General features: G+C 42.7%; 1 protein-coding gene across 4 annotated transcripts; it reads right to left on the reverse strand.

Annotated features, from left to right (window-relative positions):
* Positions 1-8,141: 8,141 nt before the first annotated feature.
* SIVA1 (SIVA1 apoptosis inducing factor) lies at positions 8,142-22,456 on the reverse strand. 4 transcript variants are annotated; one of them, XR_015055073.1, is made up of 4 exons: positions 22,099-22,456; positions 19,889-20,101; positions 8,639-8,856; positions 8,142-8,503 (listed from the first exon to the last, which is right to left on the reverse strand). XR_015055073.1 is itself a non-coding variant. In XM_085869584.1 (4 exons), exons 2-4 carry the CDS (start codon positions 20,148-20,150, stop codon positions 8,452-8,454), a joined length of 462 nt encoding a protein of 153 aa, XP_085725710.1. In that variant the 5' UTR covers positions 20,151-20,720; positions 22,099-22,456; the 3' UTR covers positions 8,142-8,451. The 4 variants fall into 4 exon arrangements, 3 of the variants coding, with proteins under 3 accessions (XP_085725710.1, XP_085725709.1, XP_085725711.1); XM_085869584.1 differs by having other exon boundaries at positions 8,639-8,786; positions 19,889-20,720; XM_085869583.1 differs by having other exon boundaries at positions 8,639-8,786; positions 22,099-22,453.
* Positions 22,457-23,154: the final 698 nt, after the last annotated feature.

The following is a 23,154-nucleotide window of genomic DNA, read 5'->3' on the forward strand; positions in this document are numbered from 1 at the left end:
TTTTTTGGGGGTTGGAAATCACTTAAAACATGTAGAAATGCAAAAAAAAATTCAAATATTTTTCAAATAAAATCGAATTTTTTGGGAAAAAAAGTTGCAAAATTTTCTGTTTTTTTTTTCTCGAACAAATTTATTTGTTTTTTTTTGGTTGGAAATCACTTAAAACATGTAGAAATGCAAAAACAAAAATTCAAATATTTTTTTCAAATTGGCCGCCATAGCGGCCATATTGAACTTTGGACCAGGTCCAAAATCTAATGGCATGATCCTTGGACCATACCTAATCCCCCCACCAAGTTTCGTCGAAATCAGTCCAGGAGTTTTTCCGTAATACTGTTCACAAACAAACAAACAAACAAACAGACGGGTGAAAACAGATGGCGGAGGTTAAAAATTAATTTCCAGGGTACATAGTTGATCATCAAGGACAGCTCTCCTGATTTCTTCCTACCAGCAGAGTACCCACCCTATGGGCGATCTTGTTCCAAGAATGCATCGCATTCCTCCAACGCATACCTTTATTTTGGTGGTGTATAGGCAACTGAAAGTTCTGTATAGGCAACAAAATAAACAAACCCGGATTACATGCATGAAGCAAAAACATGGGCCGTTCTCGCATGCGCAGAACGCACCACGAGTTTCGCGGGTCGTTCTCGCATGCACAGAACGCACCACGAATTGCGTTCTGCGCATGCGCGAACGACCCCCGAAACTCGTCGTGCTTTCTGCGCAGACGCGAACGACCCCCGGAACTTGTGGTGCATTCTGCGAAAGCGCGAACGACCCCCGGACTTCGTGGTGCGTTCTGCACATGGGCGAACGACCTCCGGACCTCGTGGTGCGTTCTGCGCATGCGCGAACGACACCCGGAAGTCGTGGTGCGTTCTGCACCTACTGCATGTAATTTAAAACACCTCACTGCACTGGAGAACACGGGGACAGGAATAGGCAATTGCAAAATGACAGCAAAATGCAAATGTAAATACTCCAAACGTAAAAAAAAAAAAAACCACACTGTAAAAGTGTAAATGGCAGAGACTTGTAATACCAGGGAAAACTTGAAGGCGATGCTTCATGATACACATTTACAGAGAGAATTTGCATCCACCCCCCATTCCCCCCACCCAAGACCACCTGGAAGGATAAAAAAAAAAACACCCCTATTATTTTCATTACTTGGGGTGATGCTGATCCTCTGGAGCAAGTCTGGATGTAATCGGCCCACAACTGTAGGAGTAGCACGACAAACACACAAACACAGGTCCGTGAACTATAGTGAGGATTAATGCTCAAACATAATCTTGAAACATGCGACGTAAGGATTAACATCAGATAATATGTCGTGCACTCATCAGGCACTTTTAACTTGCCATTGCGAGCACAAAATGTGTGATTCAAATCGTCTTTTTAACATAATTTTCGGCATTTTGAAGAAAGAGTGGCAAGTTCAAAATGGTTACCCATAATTATTCTGTTCCTGTATGAAAAGGGGACTCACAGAAATATAGGAACATTAGAAACATCTGGGGATGAGAGGTGTCGAGTTCCTACTGATAATAGGAACTACTCCTACTTTTCCTGTGAATAGGCCCACAATTATCGAGCACCCAGATATGGCTCTCCCATCGATGTTATGAAGCGCCCAAACCAGATACGGCATCTCCCTCTGGGAGGTCTGCCTGAATATTGGTAATAACGGCACCGGCTTTCCAATAGCAGACGTCCATTAAATCAATCACCAAGCCTGCCATATTCACAAGAGGTAATCCCGCAAGTTTCAAAGTCCGCTCACTTGCAGTGATGGTTGAAGGTTTGGGAAGAATGTACCCACCAATGAACCTTCGGCCTTGCATCGGTCCACGTCCTCTGGAGTTTGCGGTATGGAGAGTTACAAGTTATTACCTTTTTGGGTGAGCTCAGAAAGTTCTCCAACTCTTTTGTTGTGCAGAGGCACACCCCTTTCTCGCACATAAATTTCCAAGTATTTTCAGTTTCTTTTCGAAGCTTTGTGAGCCATTTTAGGTAACACTCCTTGTCTGGCACACACAATATATGTTTGGCTTCCCCGATGAACCCCAGTGCTGGGGGTTTCTGCACATGCACACTAAGCATTCTGGGCTGGATTACGTAATTTCAAACATCACATATTCTTGCAAACATCACTTTTTTCAGGTCGAGTCATGCATTCTTTTGGAACTTCAGATGTCTCCAAAATAAATAACTGGACAAATTGAGGTTGCTCATCCACATGTTATGGATGCAATGAATCACATTGATGATAAATTTGGCCGTCGATTTTGAAACAGTATGGTCCATTTCTTGGAGATGAGATCTGAGCGCCCATTTATGCACAAGCGAAAGCCCAATTGTAACTTTGGATATTATCTTGGAAGTTGCAAAATTTTCCATCATTACTTTGATAAAGTTGTTACAGGCCAGCAGGTAAGGTGAATAGTGAAGGTAATTGAACTTTCACCTTGGAGTAACACTGTAAATCCAACCCCTTTTCCTGTCAATTCCATTCTCAAATGTTTTTGAGAACGGTACACACATGGTGTGTTCAAAGGAACGAAATGATGTTCTTGAACAATATTATCAGATACTTTGTCAGGATTCATTACGGCTGCTGTTGTATTTGTTTGCTTAACAAGCATTACCCTGTGAAGTGAAGCCTGGTGTTGGCTTAGTGGTTAGGGTGGTGGATTGGGATCCTAGGGTCCTGAGTTCAAGCCCCGTTGGCTGCTGAATTAAAATACACCAGGAGGTTGACTTAGCCTGTCATCCTTCTGAGGTCAGCGAAATGAGCACCAGTGTACTGGTAAGGGGTCACTGCATCAGCGACATAGCCACGTCCCAACCAATGATGCAACCAGCAGCCACAGGCTGCACTCGATAGAGACCCTGCGAAGTCTTGCACAGCATCCTGTGCAAGTCTACTTTGATGTTCATCAGCTGTCTCGTTGTCTCGCCTATCTATTTTGCGCAGCATCCTGTGCAAGGCTGCACTGACTTTCCACAGTCATCTCATTCTCCTGCTGAAGTCGAGATTGCTCAGTATCCTGTGCAAGTCTGTGTTGGCATTCATCAACCTATCATTATCCAGCCTCATTATGTTTCTTGCTGCATCATGTGAGAGGGTATATTGGGGTTCATTCGTGGTTTCATTCTATTCGCTTATTCTTTCATTTTTTTCACTTTCATTACCCTCGCCGAAGGAGAGGGTATTGCTTTTGGGTCCGTTTGTTTGTTACTTGGTGAAAAAATTTTTTGCCAAGTATGTTGGTCTGTAGCGTTTATGTGTTGCACGATTTTTGGCCACCGTTTTCAAGAAAACGTTTTGAAAATTTGTGTGTGTGTAGGTGACTGGCCAAGGACGCTAACGCTAAATTTTGGTGAATATCTGAATCCAGATCCGGATCTGAGAATTTTTTAAGTGATTCTTCACCATTGATTGGGCCAAAAACGATATATAGCACAATATCTCAAAAAGTTATGGATACATTCACAGGAAACCTGGTGGACAGGTTGGGAGTGCCACGAGGAAGAAATGATCCAGTTTTGGTGAAGATCTGAATCTAGATCTGGATACAATAATTATTTAATTTTTAACTGATTCTTCACCATTGGAGATGGAACTAAAAATTATATTGCATGATATCCAAAAAAGTTGAGGCCGGATTCGGATGAAACTTGGACAGGTTGGGTGTGTGACAAGGATGAATTGATTCGATTTTGGTGAAGATCTGAATCCGGATCTGGATTCGAGAATTTTTCAGGTGATTCTTCACCATAGAGAGAGATGGAGCCAAACACTATGTTTCGCATGTTATCTCGAAAAGTTGTGGACGACTTGTGACAAAACGAGGTGGAAGAGTTGGTTAGGTGACGAGAACAAGCCGATTTGATTTTGGTTAAGGTCCGGAATAAGATCCGACCTATCAGTGGCATACAAAATGCAAACTATTCAGCCTGGTGGAGGTATGTTCTCTACAGTGTCGTTCCGTTTCGCCAAGTTGTCACGAGAGGAGTGATTTTTCATTTGGCTGTCTGTCTGCTTGTTTGTTTGTCCGCACAGAACTTTCGTGTTTTACTCCGCAACTGCTTGTCGGATGGCGACGAAATTTTCACCGTAGGTGCTACAACTCCTGTAGAAGGTTTCAATCATAATTATGCCATCATAGGTCACGTGGTGTGGTGGCTTGTTTCTGTGTTGAAAACACTGAAAATCTTTGGACCTCTGTACGTCTGAAACCGCAAGGAAAAAATTGAAACTTGGCACACGGCAAGTACTCCTCATGGGGAATAAGTACTTTTTTGATGATATCGTAGGTGCCTTCATTATGATGTCATAATTGCATATGTAGAACGCGACATCTGATCTGTGAAAATTTTTGAGGGTCATCTCTGGATAAACTGGTCTACATTAAAAAAAGATGATGACATCATCGGTTACGCGATTCGGCAGCCATAGTTTTTTTTTAAAATGCCTTCAAAAACCTTCTTCTCTGAAGTGGCTCAACAGATTGAGGCGAAACTTTGCACGTATGACCGCCTATCCATGCGGACCAAAAGGCTCACACATATGATGTCATAGGTCACAAGGTTTCGTAGCCATACTGGATTTACCCTAAAACCCATAAGAATCTTCTTCTCCAGAACAGCTAGATAAATCAAGGGGAAACGTCACACAAATGTTCCCAAATCCATGGGTGTACAAATTTGTTCAGGAATAAGTGACAGGTCACATGGCTTGGCAGGCAAATTGAAGTGAAGAAAAATATTAAATAATGTTTTCTCTGGAACCTCTTAATCAATCGGCGTGAAACTTCACATTTATGATCTATCCGTGTTGCAGAAAACATGTTTTAAATTTCAACTTGATCAGATGCATGGTCTGGTAGCCAGAATTATTTATTTTTTTTGATATGGGTTATTTTTGTTTTGATTTATTTTTTTGAATCAGGTTCACTTGGCTATGCCTGGATGGGTTTGAGGGTAGAGGAGTAGCAGCTGAAATGCAAATCCAATCCAGGTTCCTCTTGATGACTTCATTTTTGCATTTTGCTTGTTCAGGTTCCTTCTGATGAGTCCAATGCAGGACTGTTACTATTTGGTCTTCCATTTGATTTGAATTTATTTTAATCCTGTTCTAAATTTAATTGAATAATAATAATAATAATAATAATAATAATAAAAACTGCCAGCAGTTCCAAAGTGGCAGTTCAAATTACGTCTCTTATTTATTTCATAACACACCAGTACACAAACGCCACACAAAATACACCACACAAAATAAGTCCTGATGAGGGTCTGCAATCTCTGATTGCTCTTTTTCTTGTCTATTTTGGAAATGGCAGTTTTGAACGATCTGCATGAGTGCCACCACTGAAGCAAGTGCCCAATGCATAAGCCAAGTTCTGTCCGTCTCTCAACTGATTGGCCAGAGTACGGTTGTCTTATTTTAACCCTTTCAACCCTCGCAGCTGTTTTACCAGCTGCCATTCAAACCTCCAAATACTCTAGTGGTCAGATTTTTCTCCAGGGAATTCAGAGCAGGGGAGCTGAAAGTCCAAGGAGCTCAGGGTTCAAAGAGTTAATATAGATTTGATGAAGAAATGCATTTTTTTATTTTGACTACTGTCTAAAGAATATAGCTAAAATAGAAAAGTCCCTGGAAAGAAGTCTGATGGGGGGTGTGGAGCAGTGTGACCACTCCTTGGCTTTTTTCACAAGATCTTGGCTATTCGTTGTTCACCTTGGCATCTTGGTTTTCTATTATCATCGCTTTTCCAAAACCTTGTGAATTCTTGGCTTTTTTCATTGGCTCACCTTGGCATTCATGAAAATAAGGAGTGGTCACACTGGTGTATAGGCAATACATACATCCTTCTATATTTTCATACAATTCAACCTTGAAAACTCATCCTAAATCCAACATTACGCACAAACATCTATTTATTTTGCAGGGGTATGACATAAAAGACCGTCAAACATGATACGGAGTCGTTTTATTGAAGACTTCAAATATCATTTTTATATTTTATAGTATCAAGATGCATTACCTCCATGACTATTTTCTTTCCTCTGCATGGGTTGTAATCAAAACATACCTTTCTTTCATGATAGACAGCATGTTGTTCAGTCTTCAAATATACATAAACTCAGAAGTCCTCTTGAGTGAACAATGATGTACAAATACCCTCCCTTTCTTTGGGTGGGTGTATAGGCAACATACTGCTGTTTTGATCGCCATAGCCTAAATGTATTGTGATCTTCACAAGGTCCATGACATATCAGCTCCAACCTTTCGATATTTGATGCTCCTTTTAACAGTTGCTTTGGTCGTTTTTACACAGAAGGGAAAACTTATAGCGAGGGAATGGCGATTGTGAATACGAGATCTCCGGATGTCTTTGGCTTTGCATAGCAACAATATGGTAGCCTTGTGATTTTTCATATTGAAATTGCGGGTGAAGTGAGGGCAGTAAAAGTAACGGGACGGACAAACAAGCAGAATATTATACAAATAGACAAGGCAATTCTATGTACATGTGTACATCTGATAATTATAGAATTGAAAAAAGTTGGGCCAATCTCCACAAAACGCTGTGGAGATGCTCTGGCTAAGGTCAAGGGCATTTTAAATAAGTTGCTCACCTCCCCACGCCCCCTCCACCCCAACCTGCGAGTGTAGGGTGACGACTTACGGTTTTTGCCGGTGCAAGTGGAATAATGAAAGTGGTTGACTGAACCCTGCTGGAAAGTAAGGGTATTGAGGTTGGGGAAAACAATGCCAATTCTGAAAATAAATTATCTCGCTCCCAGGAGTAGGTATTACTCGTGGCAACAAAAAAGGTGGATATAATCTTCAGCCTTTCCAGACATGCTAGAGTTCGCTCACATGTAACTTATTTACTTGCAAGGCCTTCATCCACAGTTTTATGGAAAACTGCTCTCACAACACATTGGTCGGCTTGATGCTGTGGAAACCAAGGCCTTCGTGATTATTGTAATCTCGAATGCTGAAGCTGAGTCTATGGGAATCTCACTTTCCAATCACAGACAGATCGGTGGTCTTTGTCTTCTACCACCAACTTATTGGTCTTGCATCCTCTGCTCTTTCCGTGTTTTGTCTCCCCCACCCATGTTTCTGCAGGGCTCATACAGTCCACCAGCAACCCCCTTCTGGTGAAACTCCAAAAATCCTGACTCAAGGTTACCTCCACTCATTCTTTCCTCTTTTTTTTTTCCTGCCTGTGGAACCAAATTCCTCAATCTCTTCAATTTCATTCTTCCCTCTGTATTTACTCCCTCCCTCCAGGACTTCAAGACATCTTTGATCACCACCATCCCCATTAACCCACCTCTTTCCAGGTTTCCCTTCCACTTCTGTTAATAAGAATTTGCAGCTGGATCCATGTATTCTCCTTCCTCCTCAGTGTCTTCCCTCATTTTATCCCTAAACCCTGCCGTTGGTGTTTCCCCTGGCTACATCTTCCTATTGTTATTGTCATTCCATTACATCCTGGTCCATGATATCATACAATATGCCTAATCGATTTCTTTGAAGTATGTTGCATAAAAATTTATCTTCCCAAACAGAATTTTATATGAACGACAACGTTTTCAGAAAGTACACCATTCCTTAATTTTGTATTTAATCTGTAGTTTGGGTATTTAGTTGGTTTGAAGACAAACATCTTTGTTTGATATTGAACTATGTGGCTTGCGTTTACTCGTATTGTCCAATTATCACCCAAGACATTCCAACATTATGTTGTATGCAGTACGTGGCTACTGCGTTAGGGGCACAGTTGTACTGATGATGGAATGTCCGATGTAGGTTGGAGGAGCGATTTAGAATCTGGCCAGGGTACCAGTGATAGCTCGCCTACTTTTCACAAAGGCCACCATGGGATCTTGAGAGTACAACTCCAGGATGACAGTTTATTGCTGGACCAAAATCAGAATCACCATGCAAGAGGTGGGTACACATACCTACTGGCTATCCTGTCAACATACCCAAGGTATTCCAAAGACCCCACCGTGCATATGCTATATTTTGACTCGGTCATGCTTAACGACATTCACAACAAATACAAACATACTATTTTCTAGGCATTTTATTGAAAGCAAAAACGAAATCTTAATAAAATACTTTATTATTAAACAAAATTAACAATATCAATACATCAAGAGTATAAAAATACTTTACTGGTAAGAACATGAAAGGGATCACACAAATAGGTAAATAAATACAGACAACTGACCCACATTATCAATCATCATTAGAATACACGTCGGTAAAACTAACAGTTTAAGCAGCAAGATAACGACTCTACGCCAGAGGTTCCAAGACACATGCTTTTCAGCTCAAATTGTAGGCAAAGGCTCTGGAATGCAACACGAGAGTCTACCCAAGACAGCTGCGTCGTAATACACAAGTACAGTCTAATCTTGAAGGCATTCATAGCAGAAGCTCTCTTCATACCTCCCTTCATAACTGAAAAAGCAGACAAATAAACCATAAAGCAGCATTTGCAAAGTACAATGGATATAGCATTCAATAAAAGCATGTGCAAGCAATATATATATATATTTTTTATGGACTGATAAAATACAAGCAGGTTGTACTAACTTGTACATTGAACAGTAGGAGCATACAGAGCCGGAGCAGTGACCGCATGTACGGCAGCACTCCATACACAGGCGCCGCTCACACCGAGAACAGTGTGACTGTGAGGGCTCCAGGCGTGCACAGGTTTCGCATGACAAACTGATCCTGGCTGCGACGGTACAAAAGGGTGAGAAAGTTGGTGTGCCATCCCTCCAGCATATCAAATCCCAAAGCCGCTGCTGGAATGTTTTTCAAAGAAAACACAAATGTCAAAGTGATGGCCAAGATGCAACTACGAGTCCATGTTAATCCAAACGCATGAATAAAAAACAAAAAAAATTAGAAAGAGCAGAGATTGCAGACCCTCGCCAGGACTTGTTTTGTGTGGTGTATTTTGTGTGGCAAATAAATGGAATGATGTACTAAATAAATGGTCATTGATTGCAAATGAAAGGTTTAAATGGTCTCATTGTAAGTGTGTAAAAGTCAAAGGTCTGAAAAGTTGTAAAGGTCAAATGGTATGAAAGTCTGAAAAGACCAAAATGGGGCGAAGGGTCGCAATGGCCTAAAGCGGCTTCAGGCCATTTTGGGGGGGGGGATCTTAAGGGTGTAATTCAAGGTCTAAAGCATCTAAAAAGGTTCTAGTGGTCAAATGGGTCGACATGGTATTAAAAGATCTGATAGGTGTAAAGGTCTAAAAGTATAAAAGGGGAGAAAGGAGTCTTCGGGTCTTTGAGGTTCTAAAGGGTCAAAGAGGATCTAAGGGTCCTAAAAGGTGAAATGTGGTTTGTCTAAGGTATCTTCAGGGGTGTACAGGTTCTAAAGGGCTTGGAGGGTCTCAGGGTTTAAAGGGTCGAAGGAGCCTTAAAGGATCGCAAGTTGAATAGGGGTCTAATGTAATTATACACATACTCGTGCTCTGTGTGGACAAACAGACAAACAAGACAAAACCAAATGCAATACCCTCTCCTCTGGTGAGGGCAATTCAATTTGTCACATGGACACAGGCTTAACCCGACATTTCAGCAGCAGACGACTCAATCGGTGGAGCACTTGAAAGCTGTACAATACCTCCCAAGGTGGGAGGGGTTAGCAAAGCGATAAAGACGGCAGCCTCAGACCCCCATCATAATTGTATTTTTGCACAAGACATTTCAGCTCATAGAAAAATGAGGAGACATGGAACTGATCGTGGAGCAGTGGGTGAACAACAAAAGAACTGCAAATGAGGAGAGAATAAGAGGAGCAAAAGCAGTCAGCTGCAAGTAAGAGGGTTGGGTAAGACAAGGTTAAAGAGGATAGAATTTTAAGAAATTGCAGATATGGATGGGGGAGGGGTGGGGTGACAAGATAGTGATGTACCACTTATTTGAAGCCCCAAGGGAAGTGTGGACTCGAAGAGTCTCTGGAAGGCAGTTCCACAAATGGGAGAAAAGAAGAGTGCAAAGGGTGGGAATCTTGGACTTTGGGAGTTTAACCAGGAAGGTAATACCAGAAAAGCAGATGGTCTGAGGGCTAAACAACACCTGGTGATCTTGCCCAGATAAAAGGCGGTAAAACACAGGCCACCGACCTGTCTGTGATGTGAGAGGAACAGGCAATGAGCTTTCACCACTGTGAGAGATACGATACATATGCAACTTGGATGCAGGGGGCCATTTGGGCCACCAAGACTGCACTGCACCCCCTTCTCCTCTTTTACACCTCAATCCAAACAGTTAGGGGTTGGGTACTCAGATCCACCTTCTCTACCTCTTCTCAATCCCTTATTCTTCATGTCTTTCCACTACATCCCTCAACCATACTCTATCTTCTTCTTGATCTTCTCCCTCTAAATAGATTATTCCATACTTCCTCGATCGATTCCTCATCCTTTCTCATCAGATGCCCAAACCAACACAACCTAGTCGATCTAATCCTTGCAACTCCAGCTCTCTTGCATATCTCCTCATTCCTCAACCACTCCCTTCGTGATACTCTGAGAATCAACCGAAGCACTCATCTCTGTCACCATACATCGCCATCATATCACTTTAATTGAACAGATTATCAAGTTAAATTCACTGGGGGAAAGGGTGTAGTGATGGAGGATTAGGGATGAAAGTGGTGGGGCAAGCACAAACTTCACGAGGGTGTTTAATGCACAATATATAATGTGACAAAATGTATTAATATTCTTTAAAATTCCAAAATAATTATGGTACATTTTTTGTTTAATTTTTATATTTAATGGGGCAGGGGGAGGGGGAAAAGTGTGGGTGAGAATGATTGGAGAGTGAGAATGAACAACTACAGATAGAAACCTACAGAAAGGGCACTCAGTAGAGCGGATACCTCCTCCAGGATCCGGATCTTCACCAAAATCAAATCAATTGCTCCTTGTCACACACCCAACCTGTCCCACCAAGTTTCGTCTGAATCCGTCCATACATTTTTGAGATATTGTGATATATATATATATATATATATATATATATATATATATATATATATATATATATATATATATATATATATATATATATATATATACACACATATACATATATAGTTTTTGGCCCCATTTTTCAATGGTGAAGAATTACTTAAAATATTATAGTGTCCGGATCTTCACTTAAATTTAATCATTTTGTCCCGGTCACACACCCAACCTGTCCACCAAGTTTTGTCATAATCCATGCACAACTTTGAGATATTACGCTATACGAGCCGGGTTACCTGGCATTACCTGGGTGTGGGGAGGGGGGGTGAGATACTGAGAAGTGGGAGAAGGAGAGCCAGCAGGGCTGAAAATGGGGCAGGCGGATCTGGGGCAGGAGAGCCGACGGGGTGGGGACTGTGTAAGAGGCAAGAGATCCAGAACATCAAAGGGTAAAGGGGTCTTAAGAGCACACCGGTGGGTAAAGGGGTCTCAAGAGAACACCAGTGGGTAGAGGGGTCTTAAAAGTAAGGGTCTTACAGTTATTAAGGATATTTGAAGTCTTAAGGGTCATCGAGGTCTTCTGGCTCTAAAGGGTCTTCAAAACACTTAAGCGTCTTCAGGTTCTTACAGGTCTTCAAGAGTCTTAGGGATCTTAATGGTCTTTGGGGTATTCGGGGTTTTTAAGTGTCCTAATTGTGTTGTTGAATTCAATGGTCTTAAGGGTCTTATTGTTCTATAAAGTCTAGGGTCAGATCAGGTTAGGTATGGGAGCATGCGCCGGAGCAGCGAGTCGCTGAGTCCACTTTCAGCCGTACACTTTCAGCCGGGACCTCCGTCTGGCCATCTTCCAGGCAGATGCCTGGCCCATCCCCATCTTCTTGAGATGTTGATCAATCTGTTGCAACCACGAGGCATGTGGTCAGCCCATTGGCCTCCTCCACTGACGAGGCACCATCGCTGAGAGAATCTGGTGAGCAGGATCAGCATCAGAAAAATGAGCCACATGTCCATACAGTCGCAGCTGACGCTCACGGACTAGACAGGTAACAAATCTCATCTGAGTCTCTCTCAGCAACTGCTCGTTGGACACAAAGTCCGACCAATGATATCCAAGGATTCTCCGATGAGACCTGGTACCAAAGGAATTAAGTCTCTGCATCAGATCCTTGGTCAGAGTCCAAGTCTCACATCCATAGAGCAAGACTGGAAGCACCAAGGACATGAAGATTCAGACTTTCGTCCTCCCACACAGGTACCGGGCAGCACCACACCCCATGATCCAGTGAATCCACGACTCCCCAGGCCCGACACAGACGTCTGTTGACCTTTGGCTCACAGCCAGCAGAAACATGAATATCACTGCCAAGGTAAGTGAATCTCTCTGTGACCTCAACATCCTCGCCACAAACAGGTACAAACAGGATAGCAGCATCGAAGATGTCATTGAAAGCCTGAATCTTAGTTTTGACCCAGGAAACCCGTAACCCCAGCGGCTCAGACTCATCATTCAGCACCTCAAGCTTTCCCAAAGGGATATCCAGTCTCCACAAAGATGACTGACTGCATCATCTGCAAAATCAAGGTCAGAAATCTTGGTATTCCCAAACGATGCACCGCAGCTTGATCTCTCAGACAGCCTCCCCAGAATCCAGACCATTCAAGTGCTGAAAAATGTGGGGGGCAGGATACTCCCCTGACGAACTCCAGTAACAACTGGAAGTCAGAGATGGTATCACCACATCTCACAGCACTTTCAGGACCAGAGTATAGTTCAGACATCAGATTGATCAGTTTCGGTGGCATCCCACCAAGAACAAGAATCTTCCAGAGGGCATCCCAATTCACTGAATCAAACGCTTTACAGAGATCAATATTGGCTGCGAGCAACCCCTGCCGAAACTCTCGTCTGCGTTCGGTAAGGACCCGAAGAGCAAGGATACGATCAATCAATGACCTCTTTCGTGTGTCACCTGACTGCTCTGGACGCTGGTGCTCAAGCAGATGGTGGCGAACCCTATCAAGAATTATCCGAGCAAAGACCTTTCCCGGCACTGAGAGCAGCGTCACCCCTCGGTAGTTGTCACAGTCTTGGCGATCACCCTTCCCTTTCCAGAGACGGACAATAAGGCCCCTCTTCCAGTCAGTTGGGATGATGCCTGTGTTCCAGGCAGAGCACAGAACTGCATGCAACAACATGAGTACAGCATTTCCACCAGACTTGAGAAGTTCAGCATGGATGCTACAAATCCCAGGAGCTGGACCCCATTTCAACCGGTTCACCTCAGTCTGTGTTTCCACAAACGAAGTTGGAACATAGTTGATTGGAGCGTCAGCAACAGGGCTAGGAAGACCCCTAACATTCAACTCAACAGCTGGTAGATCAGCCTGGTACAGCTGCTCAAATTAAACGGCCCAGCAGGCCTTCACGTTGGACTCCTCTGTCAAGAGTCCACCACCCTCTGCTCCAACCCCAGTACACTGAGGGATGGGCTTGGAGGAACGCAATGCGTGAATTCCCCTGCAAGCAGGCCGAGAATAAATTAACCACAGGTGATGTTCTACCCCCTCATAGATTCCTTACACGTAGGTCCCCTTGTCCACTCTTGGTGCACGTAGTATTACTTCTCACATCCCTGAACAGCTCAGCTCTGCCATTCAGCCTGGCCCTGCGACTCTGGGCAATGGTATCCATTGTTCCTTGAGAGACGAAATTCTTCTTCGCCCTCCGGTGAGTTTCAAGACATCTGCCGGCAACATCAAGGACAGTAGTCTTGAAGGCACTCCACAACTCTTCAGGATACCCCAAAGCACCCAGACCCCCCAAATCTCCACTCAGCCTGTTCACAAACTCCTCAGCAACCCTCTCATCCTCGAGCTTGCCAACATCCAGCCTAGGCTGGGATGGTACCATTCTCCTGGATTTAAGCTGCAACTTCAGAGTTGCTTCAACAAGCCTGTGGTCAATATTGAGGAACTGAGCACTCTGGTAGACCCTGCAGTTTTGGATTATCCTCCAGCGACCATCAACGAGCACATCGTCAATCTCCTTTGCCACACCACCAGCATTGGAATTCCAAGTCCAGTGATGAGTCTGTGGGCACTGAAACCATTAAGCAGCCAACTGAAGTCCATGACTTCTTGCAAAGTCAAGGAACTTAATGCAATTCTGGTTCACAGTTTCAGACCCATGGGGACCAACACACATCTCATAACCATCCCTATCAGTTCCAGTTAATGCATTGAATCCCCCAAGACCAGAAGAGTATCTCGCCTGGGGCACTGATCAACCAGACTCGAGCGTGGCATAGAATGCGTCCTTCACGTGGAGATCACTCGCCTCAGTCGGAGCATATCCAAAGACCAGAGAAATGACACCCAAGGAGTGACGAATCCTTTGTCTCATGATGCACTCGTTGACCGGTGTTACCTCAATTATCATTTGAGTCAGTTTATTGGACACAGCCACAGCAACTCCTTGGGCATGGTAATCATCAGAGCGACCAGACTAATGGTAGGTGTCACCACCTGCCATGATCTCGCCACAATCCGGTCTCCGAACCTCAGACAAGTGCTGCAATAGCGATGTCCAAACGCTCGAGCTCAGATGATAACAGAGACAGGTGATCATTCTCTTAGGGCGAGGACATTCTAGGCACTCACCAGAAGGGCCCGCCTCGGGTTAACCCAAGGAGACAGCTATCTGGTGGATGACACCTCAGCACCACCCCGACACACACGACCGCAATCTGACCCTGGAAGGTTACCCCAAGGAAGGTTACCAGTTGGGCACGAGATATGGATGGCCATTGGCTCACAAGGAGTTCCTCCGCCCTTTGACAGATTTTGTTTTTAATCCTGCTGGGTGTCCATATCACCCAGCAGGATTAATGAAAATACCGTGACATATCTTCATGAAAATAATGAAAATACCGTGACATTCGTTCAGGGGTTGTGAATGAAAATACCCTTAGGACAATCCCTGGATTGGCTTGGGCTGTTTGTCGGTCCAGCAGTCCTCACAAAAAACGCAAACATAAAGAGACAGACATCCGATGAATCTTACTTATTAAATATAGTTTTTGGCCCTATCACTCATTGGTGAAGAATCACTTTAAAGAAAATACTATGGTATCCAGATCTTCACCCAAATGAAATAAATTCGTCCAAGTCACACACCCAACATGTCCACCATTTCTTGAGATATCCTGCAGGCAAACAAACAACAAACAAACGGACAGGGGTGAAAGTATTACCTACATTCTTTACAGAGAACAGAGGTAATAATCAAACACCTTTTAATGAAACCTTCTCAGACATCAAAATCTGACAAAGGTATATGATCACCCTTTTACCTCCACTCCACTTAATGATGATCAGGATCAAGATTCCTCAGTGACCTACCATTCTGACAATGCACTCTTCGATCCAATTCCTGTTTAAATTGATCTCCTGTTTCTGCTGCCACTACCTTTTCAGGGAGACCATTCCATGTACAGTAGAACTTCTTTTATCCAGACATCCAAATAGTAGGAAGCTCCATTACCCAGGAAAAAAAATTGTGGGGAACAAAAAAAAAGGGGGGGGGAATTATGGATTCCGCCCCTCCTTCCTATTTGCACTAATTTTATGTTCTTGGAGGTTGTTTGTGGCATTTGTATCAGTCGCTTGTGCCCCTTTAGAATGGTATGCAGAAAATCCAGTGAAAATTTGACATTTTATTGGGTTTTTAGAGCAGTTTGTTCAAAGGCGGTCGTCGACAAAGCTGATCTGAACTGAGTTGGGCCGTGTTCGATGGCCAACACGGTACAACATCACGAGTTACTCTCCGAAAAGCCAAACATGTTTTCTGAATACCTTTTAATGTTTATTCATTCAAAAATTGCTCTTAAACATGTTAGCATGAGGTTTCAGACACCAAATGCTTTCGTGAAAACTACTACCAATGAACAAGGAAGAGACAGAAATAAAATACCCCAAATGCAAATGTTGCAGAGCCAGAATTGATTCATCTTACTGTCAGTGCTGAATCTCCTGCACCATTACATCAACTCCCAAAGCAGGATTATATAACCAGTATTCACTGCATTCTCAGATATGTGACACCTCGATTTTTAAGCAACGTTAACAATTTACATACAGGCAGATTGAACCGCATTTCACTCATTCATTCCACATCCAACATGGCACCTGCTATTATTAGCTGCATATGCTCAGTCCAAATACATAGATAATGGAAGAGGGTCAATCAAATCAATTTGTCATGGTAACATAAACCCAACCTGTCCAAGTTTCATCTAAATCAGTCCACAACTTTGAGATATCATGCTATATAAATCGGTTTAGCCCTATCTCTCATTGGTGATGAATCACTTTTAAAAATTCTAGGATCCGGATCATGATCAGATCTAATCAGTTCATCCTTATCACCCACCCAACCTGTCCATAAAATTTCATCTGGATCCGTCCACAACTTTTTGAGATATCCTGCACACAGACAAACAAATAAAATAAATAAACCAATGTCACCCTCGTATCTTGCCAAAAGGTGACCAGGTGTGACTTCTTTAAGGTAACACTGAGGTGAACAGAGCTGCTATCCACCAGGAGCGACTCCTTGAGGAATATCTGCTGACGAGAGATTCCGATGAGAATCGTTCTACAGAGTAACCATGAAAAATATGCTTTTGCCTCATAACGTCACCAAATGACGTCATAATGTCTCAAGCTTGACATATCGAGAAAGCACTCATCGATGTGTTCAATTTGAGGTACTACACGATATGGTTCCTAAAACTTGAAAATTTGACCTTGGGGTCAAATATGTTTGACCTGAGGCGCGAATCATGAAGGTCAAGGCCAATCGACACCAAAAATTAATCAGCTGAGCGCCAGACCATGAACTATATTCCCATGAAGTTTGAAGACGATCCGATCAAAATTACTAAAAAAAATAAGGGTTTCGTCGACTCCCCTGATTTGCGACAAAGTGACCTTGACCTTTGACCTTGACCTTCAAAATTTTGTGCACTGAAAGGGACCTCTATAGGCCTCTGATATGCGAAGTTACAAAAATTTCCAATGACAACTGTGCTCTGCAGAATGATTTATACGTGATTACAGACCAAAAAAAAAAAACAAACAAACAAAAAATATATACATATATATATATGAAGGTCAAGGCTAATCGCCACCAAAAATTAATCAGCTGAGCGCCAGACCATGAACTATGTTCCCATGAAGTTTGAAGACGATCCCATCAAAATTACTCAAAAAATAAGGGTTTCTTCGACTCCCCTGATTTGCGCCAAAGTGACCTTGACCTTTGACCTTGACCTTCAAAATTTTGTGCACTGAAAGGGACCTCTATCGGTCTCTGATATGCGAAGTTACAAAAATTTCCGATGATAACTGTGCTCTGCAGAATTTTTTATACGTGATTACAGACAAACAACAAAAAAAAAACATTCAAGCTGACTAACATATCTTGCAAAACTTTGTTTTGGCAAGATAACAACAAGAAAAAGATGTTGTGCAGTGCACAATACTTACAAAATCCACCCCCCTCTCAAAAGGTTGCCATGGATACATCAAATTGTCCATTTCATCAAGATTAAAATTCACAATCTTGATCAAAGCTCACATCAATCGGATGAAAATTGATTATTTTTCAGATTGCAAAATAATGATGTTAGAAGCTTGACCTTGAGTTGACCTTTGACCTCAAAAATAGTTGGTTTCCAAATTCAGTGATAGACTATGGAGTTGGTGCATAACTTTCAGGTTAATCAGATTAAAATTGACGATTCTTCAGATGAAATTTGACCTCGAGTTGGCCTTTGACCTCGCAAATAGTTGTTTTCCCAATTCAGTGACGTAATATGCAAATCTTGTTCAAATTTCAAGTCAATCGGATCAAAAATGATTTCAGAAATTTGACCTCAAGATGACCTTTGACCTCTGCCATCAAAATCAACAGGCTTCTCAATTGAGACAACCTCTACAACTCGGTAAAGTTTCATGACGATCGGTTTAGAATTGTGACCAGTAAGCAACAAACACAGACAGACAAACAGAATAACAAAATCAACTGACCAATATACTTGGAAAAAAATCTTCGATTTTGCAAGTAACAAAAAGACAGAGAAGGGGTAAAAACACAACCTCCTTCACCTGCGGTGTTGGCGGTAATAAAGGAAACCTGCAAAGGTTTCAATTGCATAGATGTTGGCTCAATACTTCAGAAAAGTTGATTTTTTTTTTCACCAATAGAGGTTGAGTATGTGAGCAACATCAGACTCAGTGATGAAATGGTTGGAGCATCTGCTCTGAATTTGGGAGGTCGTTTGTTCAAACCCCTTTCGAGTCGTACCAAAAGACTAAAATGGTATGTGCTGCTTCCTTGCTTGACGCTCAGCATTTAGAATAGAGCACAGACGTACAATACTGGAAAGGCAATGGCAAATCACCCAGTGTAACACTTGCCAAGAAGCTGCTTCGAGCAAACCAACTCTCTGCAAAGACTATGGTACATCAAAACATGTGACCAACAGATCAAAGTACATATTTTGTAGACACAAGTAGGCTTTTGCACATACAAAGCTTTTTCGATCAGGATCTAAGCTTCATGGAAGAGCTTGGATACAAATCACATGCATAGTCATCGGGGTACTTTAGATGAATACCGAGGACACGAGTAGACAATGGACAAGAACATTACCATATTTTATTTGATATGGGATTTGAACTTTGGTAAACTACATCATGAGGATGGGGTTCAGATGGGAACCCCAATAGCACAAAGCTAGTTTTCAATTTAGCAGAAGAAAATAAAAGATCTTACTGCAGACAAATTGCATCATTATTTGTTTTTAGATGTCAACACAACCAATCATTGGCAGTCAGGTATGAAAATTTCAAAACAAATTCCATTTGCTTTCTGTCAGGAGATGACGTGAAAGGAAATGAATATATAAATAACCAGAGTTGGTGTCAAAGCCACCCAATGCTCGCCTGTTTATACATTTATCGTTTTTAAAAGACTCGTCTAATAATTAATATCTTTTATAAAGCATTGCAGTGAAGTCTGATCCAAATAATTTTAAAGCAATATATGTATTTGTATATTGTAATCAGTAACAAGAGCGCAAGTGAGCACAATATACGCCCAAACAAGAAGGTATATACAGACTTCTGCAACATGGAAAACAGCATCCTGGTTGCCATGACAACCACTTTAGATGACGAATATATGTGCGATACACCGTCTCCACACTCTGTACCTATGTACCAAGTATGAAGTGTGAAAGTTGAAAACTTTGGGAGTTAGAGTGCGGACAGGAACGGATGGAAAACAGCATCCTGGTTGCCATGGCAACCACTTTAGATAATTAACGTATGTCGCAACACACCGTCTCACAGTCTGTACCTATGTACCAAATATGAAACATGAAAGTTTAAAACTTTGGGAGTTAGAGTGCGGACAGGAATGGACGGATGGACGGACAGACAGACAGACAGACGGACGACACATAATACGCCCCGAGATATATATATATATATATATATATATATATATATATATATATATATATATATATATATATATATATATATATATATATATATATATATATATATATATATATATATATATATATATATATATATATATATCGGATATATAAAAAAATAGTGTGGTCGATAAAAACATGAGAAACGAAAAAATAACTTGCACCAAAAATTAACATTTTCACGCTCACGCCGACGCTCACGCCGGGGGTATCGCTATAGCTCTCTGTTCTTCGAACAGGCGAGCTAAAAATTAGTTACAACAAGTTTTTGCAACTTACAAGGATATTCAGGCAGAGAGGTATTCAGCAGACGGCCAGACCCATCAAGGCAGCGCTGTCGACCACCTGAACTTGCAGCCTGAAAACCATGAAGTACTTCCTCTCCAGCTTTCCCATTAATCTCTGGGATGAGTTTGTGCTCAAGGACCTGTTGTTTCGTTGAAGACACCATGTAGGCTTGAGCCCCAGCAAAAAGAAGATTGCGAGTTCGCTCTGCAGGTGAACCACAGAACCCAGGATAAATCAACCCATGTAACTTCATGTCATCATCAATGTATGCCTGAAGTTGGCTTAATGGTCCGAGTGGTGGGCTTGGGATCCGAGGATCTCGAATTCAAATCCCAATCGGCTGTTTAATTAATACCAGTTGGGGTTGACTCTGCCAGTCATCCTTCCGAGGTCGGCACAATGAGTGCCAGCTTGCTGGTAATCCTGTATTGAAGTGGCGACCCATCCAGGATCGTACCCACTCGCCAAGCAGACTGCTGAGGCAGCACCAACGCTCTGCACAGAATGTCGGCGATTCCAAAGCAGGTTCTGAGCAGGAAATCGTGTTGGGAGGTTGGCCATTGCCTTCCCAATCAGCACAATCATTAGGAACTTATTCATGATGCCGGCGACAACTCGCCTACTCTTCGCGAAGGACACCGTGGGAATGTAACGCCCATCAACGATCGCTGCTGGCAGACTGGTCTCCCAGCTTAACGTCCTTCCGATGGATGGTGCACACAAATTGATGAAACAGCCCACCTGCGAAACACCAGGATGGCAGTTTTCGCTGGTCCGAGATAGCTCATAAGCGAGTGTGTGTACCTCTAGGGCCTCGGTCATCCTGTGCAACCCAAGAACGATACCCAAAGTTTATATGAAAAAAAAATATATATATATATATATATATTTATAAAACATAAATAAATATATAATACACCGAAAACTTCATCACTGCATCAACAGCTTGGGTTTGTTGTGTCCTGGAAAAATTATGTAACATTCAATGTAACAATTCACATTCCACCACGTGACACGAACAACAACACAAGCATCACTCCAAATGTAACATTCCACCACGTGACACGAACAACAACACAAGCATCACTCCCAATGTAACATTCCACCACGTGACACGAACAACAACACAAGCATCACTCCCAATGTAACATTCCACCACGTGACACGAACAACAACACAAGCATCACTCCCAATGTAACATTCCACCACGTGACACGAACAACAACACAAGCATCACTCCAAATGTAACATTCTACCACGTGACATGAACAACACAAGCATCACTCCCAATGTAACATTCCACCACGTGACACGAACAACAACACAAGCATCACTCCCAATGTAACATTCCACCACGTGACACGAACAACAACACAAGCATCACTCCCAATGTAACATTCCACCACGTGACACGAACAACAACACAAGCATCACTCCCAATGTAACATTCTACCACGTGACACGAACAACAACACAAGCATCACTCGCAATGTAACATTCTACCACGTGACACGAACAACAACACAAGCATCACTCCAAATGTAACATTCCACCACGTGACACCAACAACACAAGCATGACTCCAAATGTAACATTCTACCACGTGACACGAACAACACAAGCATCACTCGCAATGTAACATTCTACCACGTGACACGAACAACAACACAAGCATCACTCCCAATGTAACATTCTACCACGTGACACGAACAACAACACAAGCATCACTCCCAATGTAACATTCCACCACGTGACACGAACAACAACACAAGCATCACTCCCAATGTAACATTCTACCACGTGACACGAACAACAACACAAGCATCACTCCCAATGTAACATTCTACCACGTGACACGAACAACAACACAAGCATCACTCGCAATGTAACATTCCACCACGTGACACGAACAACAACACAAGCATCACTCCCAATGTAACATTCCACCACGTGACACGAACAACAACACAAGCATCACTCCCAATGTAACATTCTACCACGTGACACGAACAACAACACAAGCATCACTCCCAATGTAACATTCTACCACGTGACACGAACAACAACACAAGCATCACTCCCAATGTAACATTCCACCACGTGACACGAACAACAACACAAGCATCACTCCCAATGTAACATTCCACCACGTGACACGAACAACGACACGAACATCCCTCCCCTCCGTGTCCCGCCGTTACCGTAAACAGCTCTCATCTTGATCTGACTGCAAACACCTTCGTTAACTTGTTGATCGGCAACGTGAGTTTTCCTCTGGAGCGGTGAGCACTCGCCAAACGGATTACACCTTTTGGGCATCTCAGCAACTGAGAGTTTGTACGAACCACAATGTGGTGAAGAGCGCAGGCCGTGGTTAGAACAAGAACCGTTCGGCTCCTCGGCCTATGATGGGCACCGGTACCGAACTGCGGTTTTACTCCACACGGAGGATCGCCGGCTCAGGAAAGCCAATCAACGGCAAGAAGAAATTTCCACGAGAGAAAAAGCCGGGTCTCGGTCTCGGATTGTATTTCCGGTTCCGGTCTCTGATTGTATTTCCGGTTCCTGGGACGCCTCAATGATTTTCTCCTATTTAACTCTAAATGTTCACGTATCCTGTCGTTATATAAAAAATTTCAACCTTATTAAAAAAAAAACACGTCATGAAAATACCAAAACAGCAAAAGATTTTTTTTAACTGTGCATTCCATTGCTACACCACCGCAGAGTCTACCGCCAGCTACATCGTATGAAATATATGGACATCACTTGATTGACTTCAACATGACCAAGTCCTCAACTCCCCCCTCCCCCCCTTCACAACCCCCGAGTCACAACCCTTCCAAACCCCGTTATCAATCGAGTCCTAATACACGAAGAATAGCGACATGGCGTGTCCCGGAAATTCCTGCTCACTTGGGTCATGGGTAAATAGTCATGATCGGACCAGTACACAGGATCAAAGCAATGGCTTTTAATAATCAAACAATCCCAGAAGGGAAAATGACATAGAGTCCCGGTAATGCCGGATCTACAAGATGTAGTACAGTGTTTCTCAACCTTTTTTGTCCCACGCCCCACTTTGATTTTCAAAAAAATCGTACGCCCCACCATGATTGGAGACACTCCAGTTTTTGGCCGTGGGCTGTCGGCCGCTATCGTTCCGTTTCGTTCCGTGAAAAGGGTGCGACTTATTTTCACTCACAATTTGGTCTAAATGATATTCGCTGTAACGTGTAGAAAGTTCTCCATGTGAA

Source organism: Eptatretus burgeri, chromosome 2, assembly GCF_056783735.1.
Source record: "Eptatretus burgeri isolate ZD-2024b chromosome 2, Ebu_testis_v1, whole genome shotgun sequence".
NCBI classification, from domain to species: domain Eukaryota; kingdom Metazoa; phylum Chordata; class Myxini; order Myxiniformes; family Myxinidae; genus Eptatretus; species Eptatretus burgeri.